This window comes from Aspergillus costaricaensis (assembly GCF_003184835.1).
Source record: "Aspergillus costaricaensis CBS 115574 unplaced genomic scaffold BO79scaffold_11, whole genome shotgun sequence".
In the NCBI taxonomy this organism is placed as follows: domain Eukaryota; kingdom Fungi; phylum Ascomycota; class Eurotiomycetes; order Eurotiales; family Aspergillaceae; genus Aspergillus; species Aspergillus costaricensis.
This window is the reverse complement of record NW_020291811.1, coordinates 238,553-259,238: the sequence shown is the minus strand read 5'-3', so window position 1 is coordinate 259,238 and position 20,686 is coordinate 238,553. Positions and strand designations below refer to the sequence as shown.

General features: G+C 50.1%; 8 protein-coding genes across 8 annotated transcripts; 4 read left to right on the top strand and 4 right to left on the bottom strand.

The window, feature by feature from the left end:
• Positions 1-533: 533 nt before the first annotated feature.
• On the top strand, positions 534-1,288 carry BO79DRAFT_227092 (ubiquitin-like protein ATG12; the record flags this gene model as incomplete). The annotated part of the gene is made up of 3 exons (XM_025683851.1): positions 534-786; positions 976-1,175; positions 1,229-1,288. 3 exons carry the CDS (start codon positions 534-536, stop codon positions 1,286-1,288), a joined length of 513 nt encoding a protein of 170 aa, XP_025540981.1.
• Positions 1,289-1,349: 61 nt separating this feature from the next.
• Positions 1,350-3,135, bottom strand: BO79DRAFT_208427 (3-methyl-2-oxobutanoate hydroxymethyltransferase ECM31). Its single transcript, XM_025682393.1, has 2 exons — positions 2,269-3,135; positions 1,350-2,207 (listed from the first exon to the last, which is right to left on the bottom strand). The coding sequence occupies exons 1-2, from the start codon at positions 2,695-2,697 to the stop codon at positions 1,587-1,589; spliced, it is 1,050 nt and encodes a 349-aa protein (XP_025540980.1). The 5' UTR covers positions 2,698-3,135; the 3' UTR covers positions 1,350-1,586.
• A 1,492-nt stretch (positions 3,136-4,627) lies between these two features.
• BO79DRAFT_144102 (protein serine/threonine kinase activating protein nimO) lies at positions 4,628-6,845 on the bottom strand (the record flags this gene model as incomplete). Its single annotated transcript, XM_025678367.1, has 3 exons — positions 4,628-4,753; positions 4,804-6,186; positions 6,330-6,845. The coding sequence occupies 3 exons, from the start codon at positions 6,843-6,845 to the stop codon at positions 4,628-4,630; spliced, it is 2,025 nt and encodes a 674-aa protein (XP_025540979.1).
• An 804-nt stretch (positions 6,846-7,649) lies between these two features.
• Positions 7,650-9,885, bottom strand: BO79DRAFT_170747 (aminopeptidase P family protein). The gene is made up of 11 exons (XM_025679541.1): positions 9,610-9,885; positions 9,372-9,536; positions 9,271-9,303; positions 9,091-9,218; positions 8,644-9,036; positions 8,551-8,594; positions 8,470-8,503; positions 8,198-8,419; positions 8,029-8,147; positions 7,851-7,977; positions 7,650-7,764 (listed from the first exon to the last, which is right to left on the bottom strand). The coding sequence occupies exons 1-11, from the start codon at positions 9,809-9,811 to the stop codon at positions 7,735-7,737; spliced, it is 1,497 nt and encodes a 498-aa protein (XP_025540978.1). The 5' UTR covers positions 9,812-9,885; the 3' UTR covers positions 7,650-7,734.
• Positions 9,886-10,279: 394 nt separating this feature from the next.
• On the top strand, positions 10,280-11,423 carry BO79DRAFT_208424 (pyridoxamine 5'-phosphate oxidase family protein). The gene is made up of 2 exons (XM_025682392.1): positions 10,280-10,434; positions 10,493-11,423. The coding sequence occupies exons 1-2, from the start codon at positions 10,371-10,373 to the stop codon at positions 11,227-11,229; spliced, it is 801 nt and encodes a 266-aa protein (XP_025540977.1). The 5' UTR covers positions 10,280-10,370; the 3' UTR covers positions 11,230-11,423.
• A 236-nt stretch (positions 11,424-11,659) lies between these two features.
• On the top strand, positions 11,660-12,809 carry BO79DRAFT_236823 (SIR2 family NAD-dependent protein deacylase). Its single transcript, XM_025684626.1, has 2 exons — positions 11,660-12,101; positions 12,166-12,809. Exons 1-2 carry the CDS (start codon positions 11,771-11,773, stop codon positions 12,780-12,782), a joined length of 948 nt encoding a protein of 315 aa, XP_025540976.1. The 5' UTR covers positions 11,660-11,770; the 3' UTR covers positions 12,783-12,809.
• A 475-nt stretch (positions 12,810-13,284) lies between these two features.
• Positions 13,285-17,195, top strand: BO79DRAFT_170740 (putative SNF2 family helicase/ATPase). Its single transcript, XM_025679540.1, has 3 exons — positions 13,285-13,346; positions 13,463-16,616; positions 16,665-17,195. The coding sequence occupies exons 2-3, from the start codon at positions 13,626-13,628 to the stop codon at positions 17,067-17,069; spliced, it is 3,396 nt and encodes a 1,131-aa protein (XP_025540975.1). The 5' UTR covers positions 13,285-13,346; positions 13,463-13,625; the 3' UTR covers positions 17,070-17,195.
• A 219-nt stretch (positions 17,196-17,414) lies between these two features.
• Positions 17,415-18,784, bottom strand: BO79DRAFT_262719 (phosphotransferase family protein; the record flags this gene model as incomplete). Its single annotated transcript, XM_025686611.1, has 2 exons — positions 17,415-17,875; positions 17,950-18,784. 2 exons carry the CDS (start codon positions 18,782-18,784, stop codon positions 17,415-17,417), a joined length of 1,296 nt encoding a protein of 431 aa, XP_025540974.1.
• Between the last annotated feature and the right edge of the window lie 1,902 nt (positions 18,785-20,686).

Sequence of the window (20,686 nt, the reverse complement as noted above, 5' to 3'; positions counted from 1 at the left end):
CGGTTGGCGCTTGACAGATGTAACTCTGCCCGAAAAAATCTTAAATTCGCTTTTCGGGGTAGTGATATTGTGCCACTGTAGTGCTAAACAGATAGTAAAGATAGTAAAGGTGTTGCTTGGTCGAATGGGGGCATATGTTCTTAAGCGATAAAGTATCTGGAGTGGCTGACAGTCCACCCTTGCTTAGAATGTACCGGTGGTATCTGGATCTTGGCAGCCCTGAAGATCGCTTTGTTCTTCATATTCAAACTTACCATGGTAGAGAAAGCGTTGATGGAAGGATGATGGTGCCTGCCACTTTGATTGGACCACTCCCCTGCCTCAGGTGTCCATCGGCGCCTAGCCCAGGGAATGGAAACATCAACAACTCGCATCAACCTTACCATCAACACCAACATCTTCTGCACACTCTTTCTTCACATTCCTTATCATCTCTCGCTGCTTCTACTCATACTATATTGTCTGCTGCTTTATTTACTCAACTAACCTCGAGCACAAGTTGCGCTACCCAGCGTTAATCCCTACCGCCAAACATGGATTCCCCATCACCCCAGGGCCCCTCGGCCCAAAACTCACCCAAACCCGACCAAGCCAAACTCGCTCACAGACCAGCCAATCGTAAACAATCTTCTGATTCTTCCTCGAATACCCAAAATGCACCTATACCAGACGACAAACACGGTGCCGATTTGCCAATGACCATGTCCGCCTCGGTGGTGCTAACCAGCTTACCCCGCGATGCCCATCAAGCATTGGCGGACGCTGAGGCTGTCGATACGGGAAAAGGCAAGTAAAACTACTACCAGTACTACTACATCTTTACTGCCTCAATATGTTTCAAATGCTCCCTCGTTTACAATGATGAGCCTGTTTCGAGCTCCAGACTGGCCCCTCACTGCTAGCGCCCATATCTATTGACGCCATGCGGCTTATCAAGATAAGCCATATGTTGACAGAAGACTAACGGTGCACCAGTTACCGTTCGCTTTCAGCCACTGCCTTCAGCTCCCATCCTGAAGAACCGTGTGTTCAAAATCAGTGCCTCACAAAAGTTCGAAACAGTCGTAAAGTTTCTCAGGAAGAAGCTGGACTGTAAGGAATCCGACTCGGTTTTCTGTTATGTCAACAGTGTGTTTGCTCCTGGCTTAGACGAAGGTGTGGGTGGTTTATGGAGGGTAGGTCGTCTTGATACGTGGATCTAAGCCACTCGTTTACTTACAACATTCAGTGTTTCAAGACTGACGAGCAACTTATCGTTGCTTACTCTATGACGCCCGCTTTCGGCTAATGATGAGCAAAGGTTGATGTGTGTTATTGCAACAGTTGTCTTGACTATTTAAAGGTAATTTGGCTGAACCAGGTACATCTCAACAAGCTAACAACAAATGTGATTAGGAAGGCAAGTGTGCGCAAAACTGTCAAAGGTAATTTGACACTGTATGAGAATTATGAACATGAACATGAAATACCAAGGTATCACTGAAACGACTTGCTGGACATGATATGCATGATGTGCTGCTTCAGAATTTGGATCAAACAACGCTCGCAGCATGAGACACTACGACTCAGGGTGGGTTCCTGAGCATTTATTCTTTGTGAAAATGCTCAATGGCCTTTTCAAATTCGGCCAATTCCTCCTTCGCAATGGGGTAGGTGTATTCTTCGGAAGGATACGCCCGGCTCTTGACTTCGTCACGGTATTGTTGGATACCCTTAATAGCCTCTCCCCAGACGTCGCCATACTTCTTGACAAATTTGGGAAGGAACCGGCCCGGGGGATAGTTTCCGGTCATATCGATCTGGACCAGAACTTGTCCGGAACATCCGTTTCCAGCACCGATGCCAATCGTGGGGACACGCAACTTCTTCGTGATGAGGGCGGCAATCTCAGCGGGCACCGCCTCCAGAACCATCATGAATGCGCCAGCCTCTTGGACAGCTAGAGCATCCTTCAGAAGCCTCACTGCGCTGGCGGTCGTTTTGCCCTGAACCCGAAATCCTCCAAGAGCATGTTGACGTTGAGGCGTAAGCCCGATGTGACCGCACACAGGGATACCAGCTTGCGTGATACGTTTGATGGACGGAGCCATCTCAGCACCACCCTCGAGCTTTATAGCCTGGACGCGACCCTCCTTCACGATGCGGATGGCAGACTGAACAGCCTGCTCGGGGGAAACTTCATAAGATCCCATGGGGAGATCGGCGACCTGCAAGGAAACCGCACGTTAGTATGAACCTTCTCTCAAGCAGAATGGTATGGATACGAACCGTGAATGCACTCTTGACAGCACGTGCGACACTCCGACAGTGCAACAACATCTCGTCCATGAGGATCTCACTTGTATCCTCCATACCGAGGGCGACCATAGCCAAGCTGTCACCGACCAGGACCACGTCCATGCCCGCCATCTCCGCGACATGACCACTGGGGAAGTCATGCGCCGTAAGCACCGTAATTGGTTCACCCTTCTTGTAGAGGTTCCGTAACGTCTGCATGGTCACCTTCTTCCGGGGACTGGCCGAGGTGGCCCCCAGCGGAGAATGAGAGCTATACCGTTTCTGAAGCTCCGTTGGAGCAGGAGTGGCGATGGCATGTCGGCCGGCGAGAACCGAGAAGACGGGAGCGGATGCAGCCCGACAGCGAACGGACGACCTCGCCAAAGGCACTAGCAATTGCGCCGAGATTCTCGAAGCCATGATGATAGCAAAAAGCGAAGTATAGATATAAATCGAAGCAGAATTCGTCTTCGAAAAAGAAGTAGGAAGATCGACAACACTAGTCGCCCCTGAAGAGGCAAATCTAGGTAAAGCTGGAGGCAAACCGCAAGAAGCCGAAAGCAGCAAACACGCAGGTACGCACAAGCACCGATGGGCGTGGAAAGACCGAGTCGGAAAACGGAGCGACGGGCCAAAGAAAAAAAGGGCTAATGTCGTCACTACCCGTGGGCAGCAAACTAAAAAAAAAAAAATAAAAGAGAAGGGGAAAAGAAGTTCCTTCAGGTTCTGGATCGTTATCAAAAAAGAAACTTATTCAATACCCCACATAAACCCTGGCACAGGCACAATGGTTGACACCAAAAGATTGAACACGAGGATTCACAAGAAGGATTCAGTACAATAACATCACAATAAAAGTTTCCTTCCTACCTACCCGCCAACCCCACGACCCGTCTTCCTTATATAACCCATGCTGGTATAGATGATGCCGCGTAGTCCGGATCATCCACCCAGAGTGAACATCAAAGTTCCAAAAAACCTTAGCTTAGTTAATAATTTAGTGCCAATCCCCCAACATTTCGTCGGCATTATTTCACGCTTTACCCGATACGGATGGATTATGCCCGTCTTAGGGCGGATACTTACATGCAGGTGATTCCACTGCTTTCTTCCTTTTCCTTTCTGTTTTCCCGGACCGAGGACTTGGGGAGTGGGCCGAGGTTGGTGCGAGTCGGTGATACAAGTTACTGTGTAGATTCAAGAACTGGAGATTTAATGTGGTTTTATTTTTCTTGCTGTAAAAGTAAAATTAAATGGGATGATGTGTGGGTGTGTGTAGTAGTAGTAGTAGGAGGTTCCATTTCTATGCCTACAGCCTGTGTTGTAGCTACCACTGTAGCTATAGCTAAAGGCTAGTAGTAGTATAGTGACACACGATGTCCAGCCAACAAACTGAACTCATAGTGAGACACGACATCAGAAAGAAACAAAAAGGTGAAAGAAGAAAAGAAAATAATTACCAAGCTCGTAAGCAGCCAGCAAACCAAAAAAAAATCTCAGCATCAACACCAATCCAGACATGTACCGCCATGTCTTTTGTATGCAACCAACCACCCCTCGGTTTATTCGAGTACATCCATTCATCCATCCGTCTGCCCATGAAGGTATGGTAGGAACAAGAAGCAAAATGCAAAAAAGAAATACTATATAGGAAAAAGGAGAGAAAAGAAAGTAAGGGAGAGAAGAAAAATGTATGCAATCCTCGACACCATTGAAGTATAAGCTTGTCTCCCCAATGCGCGCGGTGTGTGTGCATGGATGCATGCATGAATGTATGTATGTATGTCCTGGTTGTTGATGAGTCCCATGTGTCACCTGCCTTCGTTCATTGGTTCATTTTGTTTTTCGTTTTTGTTTTTTCCTTCTGGTTCCTCATTTCCCTTCTGATTCTGTTTTTTTCTTTTTTTCTGTACTGATGTTGGGTTTCCAAAATCTTCTCAAAATTCGTCGCTGGCGAGGCCGTTAGATGCTTTTCATTCATCAGTCAACAGTATGCAGGGATATGGCATGCAGAATCCAAGGACGCCGGTTGTGCACCAATTACAGGGGGGACCGAATTGTAAATGGAAGTGGTGATAGCAAATAAGGAAAGGGGAGGATGAAGCAATAGAAATGCAGTATTAATCGCATCGTCTGTCGATAGTTGTACGTAGGCTTGGACAATAATTGGATGACGGGTGTATATGCCAGTGTTATGAAAAGACGAGCTGAATATCTTCACATATTAACACGGCTGAGCGGCTAGCAGATCATCTCCGCGGGCAACGCTGCAGCCAGTTCAGTCCAGGGAAATAGACAAGCCGCAACGAATTTCATATCCTTTCCTTTCATTCTCGAACGCACGGCCTGCTTATAACCCTGGGACTCCTTCCGCACCAGATTTCACAGGCCTCTCCAGCTGATAAAGTAAGGCGTCAAGCTCGGCCCAGTTCGCTCGGTTGGTCGCAAAGCGGCGGTGTTTTCGGGTCACAATGTGCTGCCAAGGGTTAGCATTGTCGTTTCTGAATATAGAGCTTCCAGACTAACCTCTTCAAAGTCGTCGAACTTGTCCCTGCAGTTCTCACAGTAGCCTGGCTTAGGGTCTCTCCGTCTCTCCTTCTTTTTCGGTATTATTATGGTTTTACGATCACCGATCCGCCGCTTAGGAGCGCCACTGTTCTCCAATTGCGTTGATTCCTCTTCCGGGACGTTTACAAGCTTTTTAGGCGGTTGCATATTGCCGAGGCTGTTCTCCAATGGTTTCGTCTTCAGCGGTGCGGATCCATCTACGGCGTGGTGTGATGGAGGCATAGTGCCCGTTGCAAGCCCCCCGTTTCCTTTTTCGAGCACCTTTCTCTTGAGTTCATGAACTTCCTTGCTCAGGCCAGCCTTGGCACCGGGTGCCGCAGCAGTCGATGAAACCATTTGCGAACGAATGGCGGACGTAATATTCGAGGGTTGTACACCTGATGCGGCAGGTTCACGGCCATGGAAAAATGGCCCCTTCCGTTGCGGAGGCGGAGGCACGAAGCTCTCAGAGCTTTTCCTGGGCGATAGTTGCTTCGTGGACTGAGTATCCTGGAGTTCAAGCTGGGGCTCAAGGGGCGCCTCTTCTGTTTGGCCCAATTCGGGAGTCTTATCCTCGGGCTTTGTACCCTTCCTATGAGTTTCTGGTGCATTTAGTTTCGCGTCTGGAATGTCTTGTACAGGGGCAGCATTAGCAACAGCTCTTTCGTCCCTTTCCTGTCTCTCCGTCCTCTCTTTTATACGGGCGCGTTGGCGGTCGATGTCTTTCTGTGTAGGGGGATCCTCAATGAACGGGCACTTTCCTAGGCGTGCACTTCGGAATTGCGGCCATATACCATCCTGCCGCCTTGCAACTTTCGGGTATTCTCGCACCATCACAGGGCGCGTCTTTTCGTCCATGTCATGGACATATATGAAAGGACCCTTGAACATAACCAGCTCCTTCAGGACCGAGAGGGGATTGCGATCCGACGGGCCATTCAGCTCATTCTGAAGCACTTGCGAAAGATCGTGTTCACCCCGAGCCCTAGCATGACCACCAGCAACATTGCTGTTTCGCGTCGCGTGGCCATCATGTCCTCCGACATCGCCATCATTGATCGCCGTGATCATGCGCTGCAGTTTCTCAATCGCCCAGATCTTCATTCCCATTTGGCGGGCTCTGTGTAAAACGTCCATGCCCTTCTGCTCCCGCCGTGCGTCGTTTTTCAAGGTCATATGAAAGTGTGTATCGGCGCACTTCTCGAGCAGGGATGGGTTTACTGTCTGCAGCGAACCGTCCGCCGCCGCTTGCTCCGCCGACTCCGCATTGTATTCAGGTGCATTCGTAGGACCGTTCTCTGGAGGGATAGGACGAGACGTGACGACGTGGGTCACTAGACGCGAGAAGAATTTTTCTTCACGCTGTGAGGGATGAAGTCAGTAACGTCACGCAGTCGTATAGGAACTGCCGCCACCATGGACCGGTGGGGCACCGTTGACCCTCCGCACGCAGCTCCTTTAGGGGATCATGAAGCGCTGGAGATGTCAGCCAGACGCAAACTTACCGCTCCCAATGCAAGCACCTGTCTAGAGCTCTTGCTGCGAACATCTTCCGGGATGCTATCAAAGTAGAAAACAAATTGAGGAAACGCCTTGCGGTAATGCCTCTGCCACTGCCGGATGGAATCGAGAGTCTCCGCGGACGGCCTCTCGTGCCTCGTGCCTTTCATTTGTGCCTGTCGTTCTTTATCTCTCACAGCGACCAGTTTCCTTTCGAATGCACTCGGCTGAGCATTATTCGTGCGCCGCAAGAATAATTTGGAGTCGGTATTTTGGTATGCGGACGCCCTGGACCGGGATGGGGAACGAGCGTCCGCCTCCTGACCGTCCACTACCTGCTTCTTCGGGGGAGGCTGGCCGTAAGGGATGTCGATCTGGTTACTCGTTGGACGTAGACGTTTGGCAGGCACGAGGCCTGACCTGTGAGGGGAATTGGTAGCATTCGGCACGTTGGCAAGTGGTCGGCGAGTCGACATATTAAGCGAAGACCGAGGCGAAGGTGGTACGAATACAGCTGCCATGTGGTAACAGAATCCAAGGCACTATATGAGCGTGAGTTGCTGTGAGTTGGACACCAGCAAGAGAAAAAAGGAGGGGCAGTTGGAGGCGAGCACGCGATGCGTTACACGTCTCGACGGGGGGGGTGATTACTCGGTTAGAAAAAGGCCATTGTCGACGCGATAGATGAGCAAATAAAGAGCGGCAGTGGGAGTTAGTGAGAGAAGCAGAAAGCCATGCCCTAGGAGAAGGGGAAGCAATGCAGCAAAAAACCCGCGAGAGTGTGTGGGGGAAGGAAGACAACAGAGAAGGGTCTAAGGGAGACACAGATTGAATGGGTGGTGGTGGTGATGATGGAAAGAGAAGAGAGACCAAGCCCGACTAGACTAGTAGAGAAACGACTAAGCGTGTCAGGGAAGGTCGGTGGAGCCCCGGCGGGTTTGTTTTGGCTCCGGGATGTGCGCCGGACAACCACCGCCCGGCGCGCAGCATGAACCATTCTTTCTTTTCCTTTCATTCATTCCTCTCTGGGGCTTGCTGGGGTTACCCTTTAGAAACAATCTGCACAGATATCCCTTTTCTTAAGTGAGGGAGTCTCTACGTGATTGAGTTTGCTGATTGTGCCTTTTGTGTAATAATTGGCACGTCTATTCCAACCTCCTCTGCTTCGTCTATACTACGTAGTAGTTACCTCTATCCACGCCCCACGCGTCCACGCTTAAGTGCTGACTGCTGACTGGTGACGTCTACACGAGCCACACGAACCACCAAAACCGGCTTGTCTCTTGTTTACTTCTTGCTCAACTCGGCCAGATTGTTTGCTATACCTCCAATTTTCGGTTCACTATGTTATATATGTTACAATCTTATGCAAGGGTATCTAGCTTTACACAATTTCGGCCCTCGTCCATCTTAATCACGAAGGGCCTCGATATCATCGACCTAGATAGCAGATTCGTCAGTCAGCCCAATATTCGTCACCAAAACCACGGTAACACGTCTTTTCTCTACCGGAAATTATCGCTTACCTCTTTAACTGCCTCCGTGGTCAATACAATGGGACTGTCATCTCCAACACAAACACTGTCTTCAATCCGGATGCCAATGCCCCGGAACCGTGCCGGCCACCGCTCATCATCTGGAACGTAGATGCCACTGCGCTGATTGTTAGCATGCTCAATCTCACAGAAGGGCGTCGATACATACGGCTCCACAGTGATACATTGGCCTGCCTTGAGATTATATCCCCGGGAATACCCGGAGCAGTCGTGCACGTCCAGACCAATATAATGGCCCAGGTGGTGAGGGAAGAGAATACCCATGGCCTATTTCTGGTTAGTATTGAAAAGACCTTGTGAGAAACTGGAAAACCTACGCCTCCGGAAACATCGAATCCAAGTTGTATCAGCTGGTCTCGCAGGCCGGTCTCCGCAACGCTATGCAGCCGGTCCAGGCTGAGTCCAGCATCTTCGCGACACAGTGAGACACAGCTGCGATGCACATTCAGCACGGCATTGTACAAGTCGCGCTGAGGGTCAGAGAATTTGCCGTTCACTGGCCAGGTTCTCGTGATGTCGGAGATGTAAGTGCCTGCCTCCTGTGCTTCAGTTAGTCTCGGTAATTGGTGGACGAATAGGATACACGTACACCACCTCCGTCAACTAGAACCATATCCCCGTCCCTGTAATGTGTGAGTACTGCAATGACAATGGCTCTTGTGGCGCATACCTCAAAACGTCATCGTTTCTCGTGTAGTGGATGCTCAGGGCGTTCTACACACGTCAGTCACGGGCATTCAATACCTTCCGAATAATTACTTACGGAACCACCTGCGACGACTGGAACGAAAGCACTATTATCGCAACCATTGCGCTTGAAGTTGTACTCCAAGAAAGCAGTCAGGTCCTTTTCCATGGAGAACGTCTGCCTCATAGACTCTGTGAACGCTCTTCCAGATGCCTGTCCAACACGACGCAATTGAACGACCTCATCCTCACTTTTGAAGACTCTCATTTCATTGAGGATGGAGCGCAAAGGCTTAACCTTGCGGTGGTCGACTATTTTCTTGAGCTTTTCGGAAGCTCCCGTAGGACCGTAGAGGTACCGATGCAGAGATGACCTTCCGGGGTTGAAAGCGGGAATGTCGGTGTAGATTTCAGTCGCATCCGCAAGGATTTTGGGAAGAAGGTCCCCAATGCGTTCGATATCACCGGACTACCAGCGCAGTGTTAGTGACGGCCAAGGAAGATTAGCAAAGTAAACTCTTACTTCATCCGCATTGAAGACATCAATCGCCGCGCGGGTACCCGAACGAGCACCGTCCCAAAGTTCCGCCTTCGCATCCTTCTCCCTGCAATAAAGGTGGAAGAGATGGTTGTTCCCGGATCCATCGTTTGCTGCTTATAATGAGCGCCAATTCCCAAACCGAATCTCGTAGTTAGAGCTCACCGATGACAGCCAGCGCATTAGGTTCGTTAAACCCTATCCATACAAAGAACTATGTCAGCGACGTCTGTTGCCTGTAAACAAGGACACCATGTACCACCCACCGGTCAAGTAAAAGAAATTCGAGTCCTGTCGGTATTCATTGAAGATGCCCGAAGCCCGGTAGGTAACCTCAGCAGCAGCCAGCACAGCGACGGCATACTTGGGAAGTTTGTTCGCGAGACGAGATCGGCGCTGGGCATACTCGAGAGCCGTTATTCCGGGTGTCACTTTAAGATGCGTTAATACCGTAGACAATATTTCGTCATTGTAATCCGCGGGAATTAAAGTGATGTTACGCACGCTCTCCCGGCTCCAGTATATGGGGGTGTGTCTCGTGTAGCGGCTGGCCGAATTTGAGCTCCGCGGCGGAGATCGAAGCGTAAGTACGGCGAAGAGCAGGCTGTTGGAGCACCGGCCGGCTAAGATGCGAAAGGGAGATTCGAGGTGCCTGGCGGCGAAGGCAACGAGGCCATTGGCGAATGGCTGCTTTGCATGTCGACATCGTTATAGCAGCACCATTGAAGGTGTTGGCAAGCTTTGTCGAAATAAAGACTGGCTATCTGGCCCGCGTTTGGTTCGGAAGGTCGGCGGTGATTGCGAGACCTCCGAGCGTCCCTTGGTTTAGCCCGTTCGCTGAATGCCTCAGGCTGGCAGCCCCGGTCGGCGGCAGTGACCAATCAACGCTGAGGGGTTTGCGATAGACTCGCATACTCCGCTTGTCTGGATAGGCTGGAATCTGCGATTCCTTCCCACCTTCTTTCTTATCTCGGTCTTGTACAGCGTACCACAACCACGAGATGTCGGAGGAGTTTGGGCCAGTCCAGTACGATCCCAAGGGTTGGGTTGTTTTTCGATGGGATTACTCGATGACTCAAGTTGGCCTTTGAGTCACGTCAATGAGATGCCAAGGTGGAGTACAAAATATATATAGTAGAAGCAAACTCCATTGAAGATCTAAGCACAATTCGTTGCTCACTCGAGTGCTCCATTACTTTAATGCTAGACGGAATTTAGTAGTCAGTTAATCATTGTATATATTGTTCGATTCGTCAAATTCAAAAATGGGAAGAACCTTAACATACCCCAAGCGGCCCTCGAACACGGTCAACCGCTACAAACATCGAGGTATACTTCACTCCAATCCCCTACTTTGCGTCCAAGGACTTCACTAAGAGTACCACAGCAACTTATGACCTGGGCGCCATTCATGAAATCATCAACTCCACCCAAGTTCTTCATGTATCCTTCAGCCCCGGACCGTCGGAGCCCTTCCCTGCAATCCTGCCTATGATCGGACAAATGGGATCATTTGACTACCCTTCAGCCAGCATCGACGAGCCCCTTGACTGTTATCTTCATGGCTATGTCAGCTCCCGCATCATGAACCTGGCTCGAGATGCCGAAGGAGAAGGACTACCTATCTGCGTGGCTGCTAGCAAGGTCGACGGGTTGATCTTGTCTCTGACACCGAACTCCCATAGCTACAACTATCGATCTGCGATCCTCCAGGGCTATGCTAAGTTAGTCACTGACGAAGCCGAGAAACTCTACGCCATGGAGCTGATCACCAACTCGGTACTCTCAGATCGTTGGGCGCATACGCGTGTTCCACCAGACCGTGCTGAGATGTCCTCGACCGTTATCCTTAGAGTCAAAATCATGAGCGGAAGTGGTAAGATTCGAGATGGCAGCGTCTCGGATGAGAAGAAAGATACAGGCAGTGAAGAGATCACGAATCGAGTTTGGACTGGTGTTGTCCCTGTTTGGGAGACATTTGGCGAGCCTATACCCAGCACCGGGAACAAGGTTGCTGAAGTACCAAGCTATGTGAAGTCATTTGTTGCTGCGAAGAACGATGGAAATCGTGCTTATGCGGAGAAGGCTGTGGGGATTGAGCTGCCACAAGAGGAGCAACATTGATTGTTGACAGTGATAATGTGTGGGTGATATACTCATAATTCTCTGGCATCTCTGCCTCATATAGTTCACTTCTGCTGTTCTATTGTGGGGAGAAAGTATAAATTGCCCAGCATTGGACCCTGCGGGGTATTGTAGCTTTGCTGCTGTGTACCTCTGATCTGCACAACGCAGGGATGGTACTAATATACATAAACCGTTGGTCCCGTATCAGATTCTTAGTAAACACTACAAGATATATTGATAAGCTAGACTTATTGTTCGGTTCATTTGACGAAATAATTATACAAAGTATAAGGCACGATTGCATAGTTTCAAGGCGACCCCACGTCATCGGTACCATTAGCGTAAGGCCGACTCCGCAGAACTTCAATTTAGCTACAACTTCTCCAAATGACTGACGCGACACACAACCTCTCCCTTCTGAGGGAAACGGACACTCTTTTCCGCACATACACACCGGATTAACATTGCGATAACACATCATCATCACATATCGAGTCTCGTGCCCAGTCTAGAGTCTCTCTCCAATCTCTAGCCCGCCATGGCTCCTCCGGCTATCCCCGCAGCAGATCTCAGCTCATTCACCACCTACCTGAAAGGCTGCAGGCGAGTGATTGCATTATTAGGAGCCGGTATTTCTGCATCATCAGGTCTTCCCACTTTTCGAGGAGCCGGTGGTCTATGGCGATCCTACGACGCGACAGATCTCGCAACGCCCGAGGCGTTCGATGCCAACCCAGACTTAGTATGGCAGTTTTACAGCTATCGGAGGCACATGGCTCTAAAGGCACAACCCAACCGAGCGCATTATGCTCTGGCTGAGCTTGCCCGAAAGAACAAGGACTTCATCACATTGAGCCAGAACGTGGATGGTGAGTTGTAATCATGTCTTGCCCCGAAGTGGTACTGGACTAATCAGTTGCATGGTTTACTCAGGTCTTTCGCAACGGGCAAGACACCCACCGCATCAGCTACACCTTCTTCATGGCTCCCTCTTCACAGTGAAATGCACATCATTCTATTGCAGCTATTCCCGCGAAGACTTCACCGACCCAATTGTCCCCGCTCTCGCTTTGCCAAAGAAGCTAGAACCATCCGCAACAGATAAAACGGGCGAAGAGGCTTCTCGATCCGTTTCTAGTGCACTAGGGGACAAAGAGGATGTAGAGCCTGATGTGTCGGACGAGCGTGTTCCTCTTTCCGCAGTGCCTTATGAAGAGCTCCCCCACTGCCCGGAATGCAAAGACGGGCTTCTGCGCCCTGGGGTGGTGTGGTTCGGAGAGAGTCTCCCATTACATACAATTGATTATGTAGATGAATGGTTGAACAAAGGGAATGTTGACTTGATACTGGTGGTAGGTACGAGTTCGAGGGTGTACCCTGCGGCAGGATATGTGGATAAGGCTCGCAGTAGAGGAGCTCGAGTGGCAGTGGTAAATATGGACCGCAACGATGTTGGCTCTTCCGGGTTGAAGCCTGGAGATTGGTTTTTTGAGGGCGATGCAGGTACTATTGTTCCGGAGATTTTGAAGGGGGTGATTGGCGATATATAATCATCTTTGCTACTATTTCAATTATAGGTGAACAGAGTACAGAGAAATCTGAAATATCTTATAATCGATTCATATATCTGGAATGGTTAGTACTACTACATGATAAGGAGTAATATTAAAAATAGCTTAATATTATTAGTCTAATGTTTACGAAGAATGTCAATCCATAGCTTACTGTATTCATGGCAGCGGGAAGGAATACAAACAGGTAACCCAGTTAGTTAATCGTTACTGTGACTCAGGCTTCCTGCCTGAGCTAACTAAATCGGACTGCGGACCTAGATCAATAATCCCGCACATAATCTCCAGGATTAATCCAATGTAATTCGTGGAGGTGGATTCGTACTTGCTGTGTGTACCTGAAGCTGTTGTGTGACCTGTCACCCCGCTGGGTGGGCGATGGTTGCTGGGGCAATGCGGGCAAACCGAGCGATAGCGCTATCGATAAAATGTGGCATGCCAGCGCTAAACAGAGCCGATCTCCGTCAACACGTCCAAAGCCCCTCCCACTACTCCGGATTTCGCCCTTCCTAGCCTCTTTTGCAATGTCATGATTTGATTCAAGTAAGTTGACGTTCTTCTTCTATCCTGCCCTTCCCTACGGAGATTAAACTTGATAGCGAGTGTCTCTTTGCGACCCCGCGTGACGTGATGTGCTGACATTCTGCCTCGCCCACAAGAACACAAAAGATCTAACTCGCCATATTTACGATAGACTCACTATATCTATGCAACCTAGATCTCGATAATACAGCCTCAGATACCCCCAACTTTTCCCCCTGGCCCACGACGAATAGCCGCCACCATCTAGCTTCAGCAGGAAGTTCACCAGAAGAATACACCATGGCCAAAGAAAGCGACGCCCCTGCGGACCCCTTCACGCCTAGAAGGCCGCAAGAACAACCCCATCGTCCTATGTCACACCATCCTGAGTTCGGAAAGCCATCTCCTATTCGCCCAGTGCATCATCAGAGTCACCACTCTAGCAACCCCTTCAACATCCCCAAACCGAACCACCAACGTCCGGAGCATCACAGACAACAGCCTCGGCCTCAAAATCCTGCCCACAATGGTGCCCCGCAATATCGTCCCCCCACTACTCCAGGACCTAATAACTTCTCAACCCCCAGAAGAGAAGGTTTTGACCCATTCAAGCCCGTTAGACCGTCTGCGTACAACAACAACCGCTTCTCCCGCCCGGTCGACAGTGGAGCTGTTGAGATTCGACGCCCAGAGAACTTCACGTTCAATACACCCCGTGCCCCCAAGACATTCTTCGCCTCGAAGCCCTCTGCCGTTAAGATGACGAACGCATCGAAGAATCTGAGGAACTTTGTCGACTTGACTGGTGAGGGTGGGTTTACGCCGAGTGCGCGATCTCGGGGTCCGGGATTCGGCTCTATGGACGTCAACGGTTATGTCGACACGGCCAAGGCGAATGAGAATATCAAGGCTCTGTTGGAGGGTGCTTTTGAGGATGAAGATGAGAAGGAACCCAAGTCGAAGAGCAAGAAGAAGAAGGACAAGAAGAATAAGAAGAAGAAGAACAAGGAAAAGAAGCAAGAGAAGTCCGAGAAGAAGTCCCAGGAGAAGGAGTCGGACGCCGACATCGATGATCTTGCTGCCCAGTTGGGAACTGTAACTGTACAGGAATCCAATACTGCGGATGAGAGCACCGATGAATCGGAAACCGAGTCCAACAAGTCCCCTGTAAAGCAGAAGGTCAAGGAAGTCGTGGAAGTCAAGGAGGTGGCAGAGAAAGATGTTAGTGAAGTTGAATCGGAGAATGAGGAAGATGACGATGGAGAAGAGGAAGAGGAAGAGGAGGAGGAAGATGATGGGACGGTGGAAGGCTTAAAGGTCAAGTTACTACCTCATCAGCGGGAAGGTGTCAATTGGATGTGCGACAAAGAGACTGGCCGGAAGAAGACCAAGGGAGTGCTTCCCAAGGGTGGAATATTGGCAGACGACATGGGTCTCGGTAAAACTGTTCAAGCTATTGCTCTGATGCTATCCAACAGAAAGCCCGCCGATGGTCTTAGGCGGCCCTTGGCTGATGACGAGGACGAGGATGCGAGCAGTGACGATGAAGAAGAGAAAGAAAACCGCAAACTACCGGCTGGACTGAGCAAGACGACTCTGGTCGTCGCTCCCCTAGCCCTGATCAAGCAGTGGGAGTCTGAGATTAGCGATAAGGTTGAACACTCGCACAGAATGCGGGTTCTGGTATACCACGGAAACGCACGGACTAAGGGCACGGACAAGCTTGAGGATTATGATGTGGTTATTACCACGTATGGCACCTTGACCTCGGAGCATGGTGCTAAGGATAAGAACAACAAGAAATCTCCCATCTTCTCTGTCTACTGGTACCGGATCATTCTGGACGAAGCCCACACAATAAAGAACCGCAACGCGAAAGCAACACAAGCTGCCTACTCTTTGGATGCAGAGTACCGCTGGTGCCTTTCGGGAACGCCAATGCAGAACAACCTTGACGAACTGCAGAGCTTGATCAAATTCCTACGTATCAAGCCGTTCAATGACCTGGCGGCATGGAAAGAGCAAATTATGAAGCCAATAGCGAACGGCCGTGGAGGTCTAGCCATAGAGCGTTTGCAGATCTATCTCAAGATCTTCATGAAGCGGCGCACGAAGGATATTCTGAAGCAGAATGACAACCTCAAGCCTGGCAAGGACGGGGAGAAGAAGTCATCTGGCTTCCACATCGTCAAGCGAGAGGTTATCAAGGTCGAAGCGGACTTTATGCCGGGCGAGATGAACTTCTACCAGCGCCTAGAGCAGAGAACAGAAAACAGTCTCGAGAAGATGATGGGCGGTGAGAAGGTCGACTATGCTGGCGCTTTGGTGTTGCTGTTGCGTCTTCGGCAATCTTGCAATCACCCCGACCTTGTTAAGAGCGACCTTGCTCAGGATAAGGACGTTCTCCTGCAAAACGGGCAGTCCGGCAGCCAGAAACCCGCCAAAAATGATGAGCTGGACAGTATGGCAGACCTCTTCGGGGCACTGAGTGTTGTGTCCAAGAAGTGCGATATCTGCCAAATGGATTTGAAGAAAGAGGAGGCGTCTGGCGGTAACAGCAGGTGTAAAGAGTGCGAGGTGGCGTTGAATGCCGACCTGACTGATACCGGCAAGAAGAAGAAGAGCGGTCGGAGGTCGATTATTGATCTAACAGAATCACCATCGGCCCACCGCGGAGAGCCGCAGGTCATCCGGCGGAGAAACCGACGAGTAGTGCTAGATAGCGACGATGAAGATGAGGACGACGGCGAGTGGATTGTTCCGGAAGCTCAGCGCGGAAAGTCGAGCCTTGGAACAGCTGGAGGCACCGATGATGAAGACGCAGAGGGTGGTGGTGAATGGTTGAATTCGGACGATTCTGACAGTGACGACGATGGGCCAGAGTCCCCATCTCGCAAGCCAACGGGCATCAGTCGCCGAAGCCCTGAGGTGGAGTCTGACGATGACGACATTTACCTGAATGCTGGAGACGATGATAACAAGATCCTGCCTTCGACGAAGATCCGGCGTTTAATGAAGATTCTGAGGCGTGAGTCATCAGACCACAAATTCATCGTCTTTTCGGTCTTTACCTCCATGCTTGACAAGATCGAGCCATTCCTGAAGCGCACCGGAATCGGATACGCACGATATGACGGAGGCATGCGGAACGACCATAGAGAAGCCAGTCTCAACAAGCTGCGGAACAACAGTGGCACAAGGGTTCTTCTCTGCAGTTTACGCGCTGGTGCGCTGGGACTGAACCTGACTGCCGCAAGTCGAGTGGTCATTCTAGAGCCCTTCTGGAATCCTGTATGTTTACCACTATCCTTCAAAAAGACATATGCTAATCCCTTCTAGTTCGTCGAAGAGCAGGCCATTGACCGAGTCCATCGTCTGAATCAGACAGTAGACGTCAAGATCTACAAGATGATCATCAAGGGTACCGTGGAGGAACGAATTATCGATCTGCAAGATCGCAAGCGCGAGCTGGCCAACGTTACCATTGAAGGCAAGACTGCTGCGGCCAAGCTGACGATGAAGGATATGATGGCTCTATTTGGCAAGGACGCCGAAGCACGTTACAACGGCGACCCCGATCTCGACCTGAATCAGACAACGAAACTGCTGAATTCTGGCGCTGAAAGCGCCTCGGGCTCAACATATGCCAGTGAGACGCAGACCTCTGGCTCTCGTGATCGAAGCCGTCAACAGGCGAAACGGAATTCTCGCGGTGAAGACTCGGTGTATGGTAGACGGTGGTAGTATGGTCATTAATGTAGCATGATTCGGAATGAGTGCAATTGGGCGTTAGGCTGGGAGGATAAGCTATTAGGGACATTGTTCTAATTTCGGGATTTGCCTTTCTACTTTATGAACAGGGCTTTCGGGCGTTTAGAATTCATACGATGTTCTATCACGTTATGTGTTAGCTGTCGGCTGGTCGACTGCGTTGAGATATGAAAACGAAATGCAGTAAGCTTGACCTAGATTGTAGATCTCTAACACTTAGTGCCTCGGACAAATATCTGCCAACACTTCAACAGAACACAGCATACTTCAAAAGAATCTACAACCCCACCCATACACTCCCTAAACCACTAAGCCCCACTATAAAAGCCCTTCTAACCCCCCAATCCTCTCCACAACCTCCCCCTCCGCCCCCTCCCTCGCCCCTGCCCGTGCCCCCTCACTCATCCTCCCCACAACAAACTCCGCAGCCAAATGAAACGGACACACGCACTGCTCCAGCCCACGCCACTGACACAGCACCCCCATGCCACTAATATCACTAGGCCGTACCACCCCCCGTTCCGCCAAACAAGCACTAAACGTCTTCCCAACCCACCATAGCTCACCAGGAACATTCTCACCACTAAAGTCCCCAGAAAGAAGAGCCTGCGATAGCTTTCCATCTGTTGGATCCTCCCCGTAAGGACCCATCACATTACCGCCTAGATCCTGAAGCGAGACGAGGAACTCGTGGGCTGGGTGCGCGATACAGGCGAAGTCGAAGTCGATGAGGGCTGTGAGTTTGCATGTGGTGGGGTCGATGAGGATGTTGTTCATTGCTGGGTTATCATGTTAGTTACTTTGTTAGTTCCGTGGTGGGTAGATGGGGTGGTCTGTGGGGGTTGAGGAATACTCAGGTCACCGTGGATAAGGACTCTGGTATTAGGGTCCGAAAGAAGGCCAGAGAGGGAGAATTTGTCGATGAGGGAGTCAAGGCGGTCTCGGATTCCATTTCCATTGCTTCGCCATCCGTGAATGATAGGGCTGGAGTCAGCATCGTGTAGCTCGTGCCGTAGGCGTGCCCTGAGGAGCTCTTCATAAGTAAACCACGGTCCACCATTCGTGGTGGTCATTTCCGCACTGATGATTCTGCCGTCGGTAGAGCATAGAGCGAGTCCACCGTAGGTGATTCCCTCCGGGAGAGGACATTTCCGGAGTCCAGCGAGTATATCTGCGACTTGCTCGATGATTGATTTCTTGATTGACTCGGACTGAGAAGGGAAGAACTCGTCTAGTGGTACGCCGGATTTATATTCCATTAGTGTCCAGGGTAGGTCATCTGGATGAGTAGGTTTCGAGTAGAAGGTATGTATTCTGGGAATGAGAGAGCCTAATCCGGGACGATGTGATTCGAGTCCCTTACGGGCGAGAGACATGGCGGCGAGTTCGTTCTCGATGCGGGAGGCGTGTGGGTTGATGCCCATTGCTAGGGGGTTGCTCATTCGGAGGATGTAGGTTGTTGTTGTTTCGTCTGGTGGGGAGGTGGTGTGGGTGTTTGGGGGGTGGAATGAGGTGCTTGATGGGGGTTGGGATAGTTCGAGCTTGTAGATGAAGTTGTTGTAGGGACAGGGGCCGAGCTCTTGGTATGCGATTGGGGTGATGGTGATGATTTGGAGGGAGTGGTGTTGCGCGATGCGCTGGATTTGCTCGAGGCGGGTGTGGTACGTTTGGTGGTTGATGTCGGGCATTGTAGAGTTGGTAATTTGGGGGTGGTTGCTTGGAGTGATGAGGGAAAAATATTATGGCTAGCTATATATCTACAGTAAACAGTTATAAATATGTTCCAAGAGCAAGGGGGAAAGCTTAGTATTGTCTGCTTATCTTTGCGCGAGTCTTTCATATATAGAAATGCCAGGGGTATAGGGTTAGCTCCGCCGGAGTCCGATATGATCCTACGAATAGAAGGGTAGTTATTGATTGCGATACCGGAAACAGACTGTCTAGTGTGACTGCCGGGGGTCTGTTGATTATGAGACTTGCGATAAAATTATTCGCAGCGAAATCACTGATGGTGAGCGCTATCACTGTCGACGTAATTCAAAGTCAAAGAATGGACGGACTGGGATAGGAATAATGTTTCCTCATCAGGAAAGATGATTCTCACTCAACTCATACTCCTAATTTATGCCCTAATCGGGCCCATCATATAAGGAAAACTCAGGAATGGAGGGGAACAGAGCACAATTAACCCATATTATGAATGTGTATTCCCAATCTACCCACACGCATTTTGTTGGTATAAAGAAACGGCTTGTTCACGGTTCAAAATCCAGTCGGCTGCGTCCAGCAAGTGGCACAAGGCTGAGTTGGACGAGGTAGCACGGTATTACATATCAAAAAGAGGAAAGGATACCGTAGTACTCCGTAGTCTTCTCAGCTAACTTGTAGTGTGCTTCTCTGGCTTATCAAGCTCGATTTCGATCCAACATATCTCCGCCCGACCCCTGTCAGTGCCATCACACCTAAACTGCCTCTTTCCAGGAAAGATGTCTCAATCAACAAAACCATATGATCATAAATCAAAGTATAGTGATCACTTTACTTGAATCATAGTTCAATGCCGCACTGGATTGGAAAGTATATCTTTGGTATGATGGTAGCAGTACTACTGCATGCCCAGCCGGGTGGAACCTACAAAAGCGGCCCATATAAAAGTGGATTTTTTGAATGCTGGTCTTTAGTACCGTTCTAGGGCTTGTTTTATTCCTTGTCACGTTTGAATTGATAGCATCTCTGGCTCTAGCTACCCATCCGTCGCATTGGGCCGCTAAGAGTGCCCAATACCCCTCACTCAGCTGAACCTCTCGCGTAGCCTAACGCTCCCAAGCCTTAAATTTCACGACCGATCATTCGGCCGGCGGGATATAACCTTCAGGATATCATTCGATGGAAACTTGACCTGGCAGTGCTTGTTCCCGCACTATGAGCGACCCTCTGAGTATCACCGCAAGTGTAATAGCCGTCCTTGAACTGGCAGCCACCACAACCCGCTATCTCAGGGAAATCAAACATGGAGCAGCAGACCGACTCCAATTGCGAGATGAGCTACGAAGCACCACCTACCTGCTCGAAATGCTTAGAGACCGTATTGATGATGCTGAGGACGCGGCCGTAACTTTAGGCATGGGAAAGTCCATATTGACCGAGTCTCTTGTGGGTCTTGATGGTCTCCTCGTTCTTGTTCAGAGTGTGCTGCAAGGCATCATCTCACGGCTCTGCCCGCAATCAAAGTTCGGTAAACGATCGTTGTCTTTGACATGGCCATTCACAAAAAAGGATATCACGGAGAAGCTGGCTTGCTTGGAGCGACTAAAGGGTAGTCTCAGTCTCGTCTTGCAGAATGACCTGATGTACGGTGTCCTGTCCCACAGATGCTCGGCTTGTCTTCAATATTTGGCAAAGTGCTGATTACAGGACGTCAGAAAAATGGTGCAGTCGTAGCATAGAGAACTTACAGAAATCGGGCAGAAGGTCAGCCAAACACAATTGAAGGATGAGGAAGATCTAAACGAGAGGATCTTGCTCTGGCTTAGCCCCTTTCCCTTCCGTAAGCAACATGATGCAATCCTGGAGAGCGTACAGGCGGGAAC